Below are 13,116 nucleotides of genomic sequence, written 5' to 3' on the forward strand. Positions count from 1 at the left end.
CCAAAGTGTGTCACTAAAAATGAAGAGCAGCTTCTGGTTGTACCATGCAAAAGTTCAAAAAAATGAAATTGATAAATTGCAAATTTTCATCCATGATGGTAAATGGTAGAATCCAAGAAGAAATCAAAAACAATAATACGGTTTACTGAAACATTCATTCATTCATTTGCAATTTATCAATTTTTATAGTTTTTTTTTATTTGAAACATTTACACTGAACATTTAGAATGTTTTTATTTTATGACCACAATTTTATTTTTTGAACTCCATTTTTGTCATTATTGGTTTGTTGATAAGCCTGAGTGGTCTGTTGACTGACCGTTGTGTTTGTCCAAATAATTGTTATGGCAGGTTACAAAATCTAAAAAAAAAAAAGGTTTGTCATAATCATGTCTTGCTACTGCCACCACAGGCTCAGTTTCCACTGCAAGTACATTTTTTCCTAATTTTTAAGAAATCTGTGCCTACACTTCAGCTTCTCAAATGCATTTCCTGCAACCACCTGTGTTTGACTGAATTTTTAATTCAACATATGTTGTTTTGCTGTCACTTAAGCTGAGTCTAAAAAAAAGTAACAGCAAGCAATCACTACTAATGTCTCACAACTGCTATTTTAGTGTATCCACTTGAAATTGTTTACACTAATTTTACACATCTTGTTTTTATTTCCAAATCTAAATACAGAGGCGTATAGTTTTTTTTCTTTTTCTTTATTTAGATTAGGATACAAGATGAGAGATTTGAGGTGACATCACCACTCCTGCTGCATGAAGCACTTGGAAGCACTCAGAAAATAATATAAAGGCAGCAAACATCACATGGGAAAATGACTTTTAGTATAAAACCAAAAGAATAATTATTTTCAGATTGTGATCTAAAAAGTACACATGAGCCCAAATAGTTATGATAAAGAACTATATATGTGTGTGTTACTGTAGAAACACRTGAATCACTCATTCTATCTTGTGTAACAGAAGTGGGTTATGTTTAATAACGAGAAGGGGGTGTTTTATTTTGAAAGAACTTCCGGTGTTGGTGAAGCTAGTGTGCAAGAAGTCAGGACTCGGCTCCTCTCTGAACCAAGTTTGTCCCTGCTGGTGCCAACGCCCGGCGAAACAAACAACTAACTTGCCCACGGTTGGATACAGGTGTGTASTTTAAACAAATCTCTACTTTCGTGAGTGAAGTTGTTCAGTAACAWGGTTTGATTTTTATCCTTCTTCCGGGCTAAGTTGAGTTTGACAAGACTAACTATCGTTAGCCGGCTGGTGGCTAGGCTAACTTAGTGGTTAGCGCTGTGCTAATGCTGCATTAGCATAGTTTGTAACACGATACCTAAACATAGGTCGTTTCTGCCCTTTTGTGTTTAGTTAAAATAAACGGCGTCACGTTTTGTCATTGATCTTGACCCTTTTTCTTTACTAATTATATCCATTWATGTTATTTAAAAGAGAAACCTAGTCATTCGCTATCGTTAGCTCGAGACAGTTTTGTTGATAATGGGGTGTGACTGAAYAAGACAAGTTTACGTGATAAAACCCATTTTTCTTCTGGGATCCAGCTGATCCATTGGGCTGATGTGAGGGTTTTTTCGAGCCAGCACACATCTGACACTGTTCAGACGCCTTGTTTGTGCATCAGTGTGGTTTTTGAAATGGCCTAATCCTTAAGGTATCACCTCCCCCTCTCTTCCTGCAGCTATCGAAATTGCCAGCAGCAGCAAGAAGGCACAGAGATGCAGACCATCAAGTGTGTGGTGGTGGGTGATGGAGCCGTGGGAAAAACCTGCTTACTGATTTCRTACACCACCAACAAGTTCCCATCTGAATACGTACCAACAGTAAGCCCTATATCCGATTGTTTGTAAAAACAATAAACTGATTAATACTCTCAAACTGATTATGACATGCCTTTAAACTTTTGATTGCAGGTGTTTGACAACTATGCAGTAACTGTAATGATTGGGGGTGAACCGTACACCCTTGGCTTATTTGACACAGCAGGTATGATTTATTTTAAAATTTACATTAAATTAAATATTTCTGGTTATTTGTGAAAATTGTCTTCTGTGTTTGACTAATAGATGAAACAGATTATATATATCTGTCATTAGTAAGGTTGGTATGTGTGAGTAAAGCTGATATTTTACTGAGCTGTGATCGTTGGAGTCTAGTTGACGACTCCAAATATTCTAAGTGTTTGCAACTAGTGAGCCCTGTATTTTTGAAAAGTGTTTTTATTGTGTGTGTGTGTGCACAGTTTTCAAAACTGTGATCTCGGCTGTGCACCTTATTTAATTACTCACTTCTGCCCACAATGTACTTGCCTTGGCTCAAGTTTGTACCCATCCTGCCCCACATTTCTGATTTAATTTACGTGTGTACACTTTTCAACTGAAAATTGGCAGATTTGGATCACTTTTTAAATTACTGTTATTATGACGTAGCTTTGGATGTTTTCTGTCACATGAAAGCTGCCGTGCTGGTGTCAAAATACAGCTCTGCCACTCACTATTTATAAAAACTAAACTGAGATAGGTTCAAGGTCTCCAGGACCACTCTGCAGTTATTATGAGAGAAAGTTTGTTGCTCTAATTTCAAATGACAAAATTGCAAGCTACTGCAACTGGCACCAGGAYATTGAGAACCTCACAAACATTTCCAAATCTTTTTTGGAGACTTCGTCACAAATGTTTGCTGACAGTTGCTGCCCAGTGGGATACCCAGTGGTCTCTAGATCTTCTTAAGACCCCCTCCTGGTGTGTCACGGCCCACTGTAAGGCCCTTACTCCATTGCCAACTGGCATAAGCAATGGTCTCTTGGCTTTAACTTAAAGCCAAGCCTATAAAGACGTCGATCTTCTTAAAGTTTAAGAAGCTTAAATATACTTGTRTAAAACGAGCTTAAACTGAGCCCGGCAGTTCATCTGTTCGCAGTAAATACATTTTTGTCTCGTCTCTCCACAGGTCAGGAGGATTACGACAGGTTACGACCACTAAGCTACCCTCAGACGGATGTCTTCCTAGTCTGTTTTTCGGTCGTTTCWCCTTCCTCGTTTGAGAATGTCAAAGAAAAGGTGAGTGGAAGTCAATTTCATAACAAGGAGTTTGACMACCTGAAAATATAATCATAATTCACTCCATGTTTTATTCTTCTTCAGTTGTATATTTAGTAAATAATAAAATAAAAAGGCTGTGACAGGAGTGAAGGTTTTAACTGAAGGAAGCCACTTAGATCATGTTAAGATTCATCCCAGTTTGGTTCAATGTTCTGTGTGATTTCTGCTTGCTGTGGCAAGGACACCAGTGGTCAGAGGTTTGTTTTATACTGTGTGGAAGCATAATGGCAGGAAGAAAGGACTTTGTTACAGGGCTGTAAACAACCCTAGTTGGTTTTCTCAGCTACTCTTCTCCCAATTTGTCAAAACTTCAAAAGCTTCAACCATTATATACCTTTTTTTAGACTAAGCATTGCTCAACCTAGAGAAAAAGTGAAAATTATAGTTTGCATGAAAGAAAATTACTGTCTTTGAGTGGAGTTATTACTTCTTACACTTAAAAGATGAGCAGAACAAAAACACTTCAAGGMCTCGTGTTTTTGTAACATGCTCTGACGACAGTGTTTACGTCTTAGATTATGCCCACATGAGTCTAAACAATAAGTCATTATTAATGTCAACCAGGCCCAAATTAGACAAGGGGGCTTTTACAGCTAGGCTCAATGTGGACTGTGTTGCTTAGATTTATGCAACCTTAAAGTACATCTCTTTGTATTCAAAATGACAGAAGAAAAAACACCAGATCATATTTTGGTTAATGAGATATCTCAGATATTCACTGAGTTTGGATTTTTTTTAGATCAGTTTAATTCTGATGCAAAAGGTTGTAGATTAGCAGGAATRTAGCATCATGAGGTAAAACTAGAAAAAATAACGTATTAAAACAATTACATCAGTTAATAGTTTTGGTTTTAGTTTTGATCACATTAAACAATCATTTTGACTATAATAAAGTCCTGATGGACACATTTTCTTCTGACTGACATAATACTAAGTCTGAAATGCAATTTATATTTTAATTTCTTTATATTAATTTGCACTTCAACAGTTCTGGAGCAGTCAAACCCCAATATAAACTTTACCACACAGGAAATAAGAGGTCTCGTTTCACATGTGGGGGACAAAAAAAAAGGAAAAGTAATGGAGGGTATTTGTTTTTTAACCACAAAAGAGATTTGAACCCACTAAGACTGCTAGCCAAGGCTGTCAAAACAACACAACCATCATTACAACTGTTCTAGCAAAACAGATCATCTTTGTAGTAATGTAACAAAAAAGGTTTGACCTTTGGTGGAAAAATATAATTTTTGCAGTAAATAACTTGCTTTAGCACAATAGATTGAGTCCTAATTAACCTACAAACTGACATAACTACTCTAAAAGTTTCTTAGAAATATAGAGCTTTTATTATTGTTACTTTTCCACAATTATGTAGACAAGACTCACATGAGCTGCTTTTATTCATTACTGAAATTTTATTAACAGGTTTCTTTTTTTGTCCTAAAATGTGGAACTGGCATTTAATGTCAACAATAAATTAAACCTCTAGTAGGCTTTAGGGTTCTGGATAAGTTTTACTTGGGGAGAGTCGGAACAGAAACGGCTCATTAAGCTGTAAAGATTGCAGCCCCCAATGTAGATTACCAACATAGATTAAAAAGTAAGGACGTTTGTGTTTGGTAGATTAGCTGTAGCAGTGTTTCTTGGTAATAAAACTTATTGGAAATCCTCTTAATTGCCTTTTGAGATAATGCCACATTTGTGAGGAACATGCATTTGTGGGATGAGCAGTAGAGCTGAGTATATGGGTTGCGCACAAGAAAAAAATAACCAAATCTTCTCTGCCAGGCATCTTAATTTGTTATTGACACTTGTTTGAATCTACCAAACACAAATTTTCTTACTTTTGATGCTAAGTATATTTTGAGTACATGCATTGATTCTGTGGTTGTAAAAGATATATTTTTTCCTCCTTTAGTGGGTCCCTGAAATTACCCACCACTGTCCCAAGACCCCATTCCTGCTTGTAGGCACTCAGATTGACCTCCGTGACGACCCCTCCACCGTGGAGAAGCTGGCTAAGAACAAACAGAAACCGATCACCCCTGAGACGGCAGAGAAGCTGGCTCGTGACCTGAAGGCAGTCAAATATGTTGAGTGCTCAGCCCTAACTCAGGTAAGGTCTCCCTTTGAATCTCAGCTAAACATTAATAGAACAGGAATTAATATTCTCCTAACAGCAGGGCTAGAAGTGCTTCGGCTCGTCTTTTGCTAACAGCTTTTTGGCTGAAAAGCTTCATCTAACTCTGTGTGTACCTGTGTTTCTCCCTTTCCTGTAGAGGGGATTGAAGAACGTATTTGATGAGGCTATCCTAGCTGCTTTAGAGCCCCCTGAAACTCAGAGAAAGAGAAAATGCTGCTTGTTCTGATGTCYTCTCGCAACTTGCTTTGCCTCTCGATCGTCTGCTGCTTTTTCATTGTAAAGAAATGTCTGTCACTGAAGTAACCATGCACTCTAACATTTAATACTCTGTGCCCAATACCGTTTTTCTCCCGTGTGCTTTCTTTTCAACCTAATCATTTACCTATGCTGCCTAAGAGAGTGCCAATCATGAACTTTTCTTTCCTTCCTGATGTAACAGTTTTGTTTTAAAACATTCTGTCTTCTCAGTATTGCACTCATTTGTTATATTTGACATCCTTTCCACTACAATCTGTCTTACAGTTACAGTTAGTTTTCCTCCTTCACTGCTGCTTTCAACTTTTCCCGTAGGCTTTTGCCATTAGACTTTTTGATCACGAGGACACTCTTGTATAATGTTATTTAAATAAAGGAATTTTTTTGATTGCCTTGCTCAGCTTTTTAGTCAGCTTTTGTTCTGCGTCTACTTGGAGTGGATGTTCAGTATGTATTTGGAAAAAGCTTTGTTTTGAATAACGCCACTTTGTTTCCACAGAAAGGATTAAAGAATGTGTTTGATGAGGCAATCCTGGCCGCCCTGGAGCCTCCCGAACCTAAGAAAAGACGTAAATGTGTTCTGCTCTAAGATTCCTCTTCGTTTTCTTCGGACCATTTTTCTTTCCGTATCTWGGTTAACAGTACTGAAATGTTTTGTTTCCTCTGCACAAAGCACATTCCAAGTATTCCAAGTACCATGTAGAGCCTAAGCTGGTAAAGACAGCTTATTAGAAACTCATTGTTTTGTAATTCGTAGAGGTCATTTCAAATTTGTTCTTCCATCGTCAGCRTTTACAGTAGCAATAAAACTCTTCATGTCCTGAGTTTAAAGGACTTGTTTCAAAATAGGCTTCAAAATGTATTTAATGCTCTTTAATCRTTCTGGATGATGCACCATCTTTACTCTACTGTAGTTTATAAAGACAGAACCTGAAAGGACAACATGAACAGTGGGACATTTTAGGCCTTACAGAATTTGAGAAATGTCTTAATAAAATTTGATGTATAACAATGTAAGCATTGAGCTTAGGCCTTAAATCGCTGTTTTAAAATAAGCAGATTACTTAAATATCCTGTTATGATCGTTTGCAAGAATCTAGTACAAGTTTTACATTTTGACTGAAAGATGCATCTGCTTTTAACTCCAGGTGTATGAACTGAAACCTGAACACTTGTGTTGCATCATTAACAGTTTCAGGTCTTGTAGGATTTAAGAAAAACCTGTTAAAATGACTGAATGGTTTCCTTTTTTTTTACAATATTCATGCCAACTGTGAGGGGGGAGGACTGATTTGTACATATAGTGAGAATAACTTATTTACTTTGTGAAATTTGTGCATTACTAATAAGGTTTAGAGGATGAAAGCAAATTAACTTGCAAAATCTTGGAGTGTTTTCCTTTTTATTCAGTTTGATATGGTTGTACTGTATCTTGTAATAAACAATAAACCAGTATTAYGATTAAAGCTTTAAACTACTGCATGTTCTGTGACTTACCAGAAGGATATACACCGTTACACATGTGCAAGAAAACAAGAACATCCCTCAGAAGAATCTAAAATATTAGGTCAGTTTAACASAAAGTGCTTGGAAGTCCCCCTTGTTTAAAGTTGTACCACATTATTGAGATGAAATCAACAGAGTCCATAAAATGCAAAAATAATTCAACATTTGTTGACTGAAAAAAAAAAACCCCACCATTACAGAAACATGTTTACAATCATTATACATATACATTAAATTACACATATTCAATAGGCCTAGTTTCTTACCTGAACACAATGTTTGATCATTTGACATGGAAATGGTAGAGCTTACTGTTTAAGGCAAACATGACTGGAGTCGTGTGTAACAGCAGGTGAATGCAGGACGGCAGTGTCCACTTAAACACACCACAGATACTGTTTAAATACACACAACAAATCTTATTTCTTTGGTACAGTTGTAGTTGCGGTGTTTCCAGAAAGGAAGTTCAATGAATTCAGTTAAATTGTCCTGAGCAGAGAAAGTCATGAGTTTTCACTTCCAGAAAGTTAAATACCAGACGATTGAATTAAGAGCTTGCAACAATTTTATGTGTAATTTTCATTTATAGAAATTAAATAAAATGATGGGAAGAGACAACAGGTTTGATATTTTTTTCAGGCTGATTTTGGACATATTCAGCAAAAACATTTCTACAACTTATATCTCAGCATGATGAGGTCTAAGGTGTTAAATGTTGCAGAGATGAATGAATTTGACCTAGAGGGGGGATTCTTCAAACATCAGATGCTATGAAATGTTTCAGTTTCTATATCAGCTGGGTTGATTCAAAATGAATAATTCAGGAGTGGCTCACTGGAATCTCAGGGTTTTTCTTTTTCAGTAAACCTGCCAATGAGCAGTTTTACTTCAGAGTCTGTTACAATGGTTAAAAAACCATTTCACTTACCCTTTACTGGACGGAAAACACAAAGTTCTGCTCAACTCAGGGTCAAWTAACTCTTAGTCTTCACTAAACCTGCTTTCTGGAATAACCCCCAGGTAAGATGGTTAAATGTTTTTACAAATGTCAAAAATAAATCCCTTTCAAAAATATTAGAAAAAGAACAAAACAAAAACAAAAAAGTTGCACATCCATGACTTATTTAAAAGAAACCACAAAACACTTAAGAGTCATTTTAATATAAACAGGATTAGCAAATTTTTCCAGTGATTTGGAAGTTCACTGTGAGGTGTAAGAAACAATAACACACACATATATATATTAAATCTATCCGAAATCACTTCAATTATCCGTGTCCAAAGCTGCACATACTTCCACACAGCTGTCAGTTACCCGAATACCATACCAACCCGCCCAGAACTGTGTATCTTTACCACCGTGACTGAATTTGATGAACCTAACTCCTGGTCCATAGTTCTTGAACACGTGGATCAACTGAAAATAATTAATCAGTGAACAGAAATCAATCAATCTGCCATTCTTTTGACTCCAAAACGCCACTGAACTTGATGTTTTGCACATTACCTGATGCCACTGCTGATCGTTCCACTGTGGGAAGTAAACGGTTTCAGGAGTAAATTCCTGAAGAACCTTGTTCTTGTGATCCAGCAGCTGCACCGTCATCATATACTCGCTGGCACAATCCCATCGAGGAGCATACCTGACGCAACACGGGCACACGAACACATCAGAAACACGTCCTACTGCTCCCTTTATGGAAGCTCTCTGGGATTCATCGGAGTCATGTCAGACATGGAAACTCTCACCAGTCAGATATTCTGATGGGAGGCTGGAAGTAATCCATGAAGTCTGGGTTGTAACCTTCCTTCTCCAAATCAACTGTTTGTGACTTCATGCACATTCTGCAGGAAATTTAGGGTTTAGGATACAGACAGTAAGGATAAATAATTGCGTGAAACATGTATAAAATTCACCACATGTACTTACTAACAGTAAAAAGGTTAAGCACTCAGACAAAGAGCTGCACATTAAATTATACTAGAATAGTTCCTGGAGAAACTATGAAAAGGGCTTGCCAGGTGCCATCCAATTAGGGCTGCAACAACGAATCGATAAAATTGATAAAAATCGATTATTAAAAGCGTTGGCAACGTATTTCATTATCGATTCGTTGTGTTGCGGGTGCCTCGCCATGTTGCGGAGCCGATTATGTCACCCACATAGCGTTGTCAATGCTGGCTGACCTAAATAAAGTTTAGGAAGAAAGAAACAACTACCTGTAAAGAGCTGCCCTCTCTGACTCTCGAGTGAAAAGCAGAGTCTACGAACTTTAAACCAGTTTTTAAATCGTGTTGTTAGACCAAGCAGATTCAAAGATATGATAAAAAGTATACGACACATTCATTCTTTTTAAAAGACGGTCTGATTTGATGCGCGCCGCGTCGCGAGGAGGAAATTCGTGAGGGGGAGGGGGGCACCTAAATCCACCGTTTCGTCCTCCTCTCAGGACAAAAGTATAAAAACTCTCCATTTTTCTCTGACTGAGGCTCAAAGTTATATGTTGAGCAGCAAAACGCAAAATAAATTGTTAAAATATGTATTATGTGCTTCTGTTTTTTTAATTCGGGAGATTATAAAAAAATCCTTCATTTTATGAAAAGACCCTCTTGATTCAAGAGAAAACTCCGGTTTTTAAGAAAATGGCTGCTTATCAATTAATTGTTAATCAATCTATAAGATAAATCAACTTCAGATTAATTCATTAATCAATAACTTGCATCCTAAAGGAGTTAACTTAATTTATATCTACTTATATTCATGTAATTAAGTGTTTTAATGATTTGGCCGATTAATCGAAAAAAATAATCGACAGATTAATCGATTATTAAAATAATCGTTAGTTGCAGCCCTACATCCAATAAAGATTTGAATATGTTTGTTGGAAATCCCTGTGATCTACMACAATCCCTAAATTTGAGCCAAATGTGTCTAAAAATGGCCGAAAACATAATAACTGAAGTCAATTTGACGTTTTAACCATGGCAGACATCTAGAGTTCTGTCTGGATCACTGCTCATTATTACTCACCCATAAGAGGTCACAAAGTTCTTCCGAACTGCCTCGTTTGGATGTGCCTCCATAGGTTCCTCAATTTTCCACCTGTCACCACCGTTCTGTAGGATGGTCCAACCTCGAAACTCATCTAACAAATGAGATGAGAGAAATTATTATTCCTTAACAAAAAGGCAATGGCAGTTTACCTTCTGTAAATTGTTCTGCCTTTTCACCTTCTCCCCGTGGATTCTTGAGGAGGTTTCTTCTTCTCTTGCACAAGAAGTAAAACAACCGCCACCCAATGGGGAGTTTGGAGGCATCGTGGACGTGATAGCCCTCTCTTCTACACCTTTCTCTCCAGAAGGACTCTCTGTCGGCGACTTCTTTCCACTGATGACACACCAGGCGACACACACACACCACTCGATGAGCCGGCAGATTGAGGAAAATTTCCTCCAGGATGTCCAGMGGCAGAGCACAGGCCTGACAAAAACACAAAGCAAACTAATGAGATGAAGCTTTGAACAAATAAATAAATAAAAAACAAATCAGTGCTCATCACTGGCATTAGATTAATGATCAATAGAGATTACACAGCTGCACGGTTTCTGGACTCTGTCAACAATTTGCCAGAATCACGCAAGCTGTAGGGATGTTGACATTTCGTCAGCAGCGGCTGCCACTTTCTTCCCAAACTGCCGTGACCACACTTTGCAAGGCTGTTCGGTGCGTTTCCTTGTTATTTCTTCCTACTTCATTATTTCTACAACATTCAACAAAGCGTGCTGACGTCAGGTAGTTAGCGACAGCCTCGTCTTCCAGTTTTTAGTGATGCTTTTTGAAGAGACAATTTCTTTGAAAAGAGGATCAAAGTAAATCACCCGAGTTTTTCTAGGGACCCCTTAAAGAGATAAGCTGCYGTGAAGAACATTATTTTATCTGCCCTTGATCCAAATTTGATAATGATTTGAAAGGTCGAAGTATATATTTTTTTTATCCTGAATAGCGCTTGTTAGCAAATTGTGTTGACGCTCGACGTCTTCGTCRCTTGACACATTTAACGCATTGTCATTCTTTAAGGAGCTTCGTTTACAAAACACACGTCCTACGTGGTTTTTAAATTGTTTTAATTTCCTTACTTTCTAAGACACATTAAGTTGATTTGATGCTGCAGTTTGCCTTGTAATATTATTTTATGCCTTTTCTGCTACTTTTGAATTGGCTATTATTAAGTTTTATTAGTTTTTTAGGATACAAGATGCTTCCTACAAAAACCAGAATGTGAATCTTTTCCTACAATTTAATGGCAATATGTTGAACACTAAGTAGGTTATGAGCAAAAATAGAAAACAGGAAGGTGAAATGRTCACAAAGGCCTCATTGGTTCTGCTGTGAACTGCAGCAAGAAAACATGAGCTGATTTCACCTGAACAAACATCAATCACTTACTTCATWCTTGAGATAATCACGTGATTTTGGWGTTATTTTGTATGGTTTGTAATGTTCTTTTGGAATCCGCTGTCAGATTTAATATTGGTGTAAGATTAAAAATGTATCCACATCCCTACAAACTGGAAACTATTGGAAGAGAATACAAAATCTTAAAAAAAAAAAAAAAAAAAAAAAAAAACATTATCTGGTGGTAGTTCTACACTTTCTGTAGAAACCAAAGCTTTCCCCCCTGCTAACTCTCAGTTTTGGTTCTGTCATAGTAAAATGACCTTTATGCTTCAGATTGCAGGGAAGAAATTAACTCCTGGAAGTCCCTTTATCAACAACAGTCATGAATGAATCACCAGTCTTGACTGTAAATACTTACCATGCTTTGGTACTTCTCAGGTTTAAYATGACTTTAACACATGTGGCTAAACCCATACTATGACCTGATTTGTCAAAACGTGAAATAGGAACATTAAACTAAAAAAATAAAATAAAAATACAGAATTAGCTGCAGTCTTGTTAGATGCGTGTGTCTGAACTTACAGGCCCACTTGACTGGGAGGCTGAAGAGGCTTTCTGTGTTGAGTAGGAGCTGTTTGTTGCACCCATAGCTCTGGTTGTCCTCCTCATGTCTGTGAGAAACCCGGGCCTGAAAGATATGGACAAGTGGGACGGACTAAACCTTCACATGATATATCGAGACGACCCTCGGAGCCTGGCTAAGAAAACGCCTACATGATAGGTTTTAAGTACGACGCAGTTTCACTTTATGTTCGCTGATAACAAGGAAGTGCAGCTAAGTCGAAAATAAGCGTCTTAGAAAATAAAATAACATTTAATATTTTAGTCCCTGTGTATAACGACCGATTTGTGATAAGATAACAACAAATGAAACATAAAAACTGCACTTCCTTATAAAAGTGGCGCTCGTTATTAACTCCAGGATAACTTCAAGATTACCATAGTAGCGGAAATAACACAAATCTTGTCTTAAATATAGTTGGGCAGAGATGTTTTTCCCCACCTAGTTCGCATATAAAAGATGAGGACATGAGCATAGTGTGTCTAGCAGTAATGGCTCGAAAATAGATTACTTACCAGAAATCTAGGCGCTCGAAGACATTCCGGTGTAAGCCGGTGTGCAAAATCGACTCACCCCTTTTCCTTCAAGAATACTTCCGGGCAGGCTAAGCCCCACCCCCATACGCTCATACATATTTCAATGAAAAAAATCGCCACAAAAATATCACAAATACCGCTTTTATTATTTATGGCTGTTTTACATCATTTGCAACAATTATAATAAAATATATATTAGGAGTAAATATTGTAAAAATTTGTTTATTTTTCTAAAACCACCACAGAGGCTCCAACTAGCCTAGTTTTGTGATCTACATGTAGTCTCAATCCCAACATTAGAAAACACCACCCAAAACCCTTCAATTTAACTGTTTTATTGCACAGCAGTTACATAATATGCAGCCGACCAACCTTTGTAGGGTTTGAAAAAGATGACGCAAGACAGAATTTGTATAGAAACAATAGACTTCCTGTCAGAACACCTGTACTTCCTGTCAGAAAGTTTTTATGTTTTTGGGAAGCATAAATTAGGCAAAGCTTTTTTAAAACCTGAATAAATAGGTATATATATATATA

The 13,116-nt window shown here is 37.2% G+C and overlaps 2 protein-coding genes across 3 annotated transcripts; one reads left to right on the forward strand and one right to left on the reverse strand.

Moving 5' to 3' along the window:
• The first annotated feature begins 1,028 nt into the window (after positions 1-1,028).
• Positions 1,029-6,990, forward strand: LOC106519316 (cell division control protein 42 homolog). Of its 2 annotated transcripts, none has more exons than XM_014010920.1 (6): positions 1,029-1,148; positions 1,699-1,840; positions 1,931-2,003; positions 2,967-3,076; positions 5,037-5,234; positions 5,398-5,914. In XM_014010920.1, exons 2-6 carry the CDS (start codon positions 1,736-1,738, stop codon positions 5,485-5,487), a joined length of 576 nt encoding a protein of 191 aa, XP_013866374.1. In that variant the 5' UTR covers positions 1,029-1,148; positions 1,699-1,735; the 3' UTR covers positions 5,488-5,914. The 2 variants fall into 2 exon arrangements, with proteins under 2 accessions (XP_013866374.1, XP_013866375.1); XM_014010921.1 differs by lacking the exon at positions 5,398-5,914 and adding an exon at positions 6,016-6,990 and having other exon boundaries at positions 1,046-1,148.
• On the reverse strand, positions 6,902-12,109 carry LOC106519313 (F-box only protein 6; the record flags this gene model as incomplete). Its single annotated transcript, XM_014010917.1, is given in 6 exon segments — positions 6,902-8,439; positions 8,530-8,665; positions 8,772-8,867; positions 10,054-10,168; positions 10,254-10,503; positions 12,004-12,109. Coding segments are annotated over 6 exon segments (856 nt in total), but the record flags the coding sequence as incomplete, so codon positions are not given.
• Positions 12,110-13,116: the final 1,007 nt, after the last annotated feature.

Source organism: Austrofundulus limnaeus, unplaced genomic scaffold, assembly GCF_001266775.1.
Source record: "Austrofundulus limnaeus strain Quisiro unplaced genomic scaffold, Austrofundulus_limnaeus-1.0 Scaffold75, whole genome shotgun sequence".
NCBI classification, from domain to species: domain Eukaryota; kingdom Metazoa; phylum Chordata; class Actinopteri; order Cyprinodontiformes; family Rivulidae; genus Austrofundulus; species Austrofundulus limnaeus.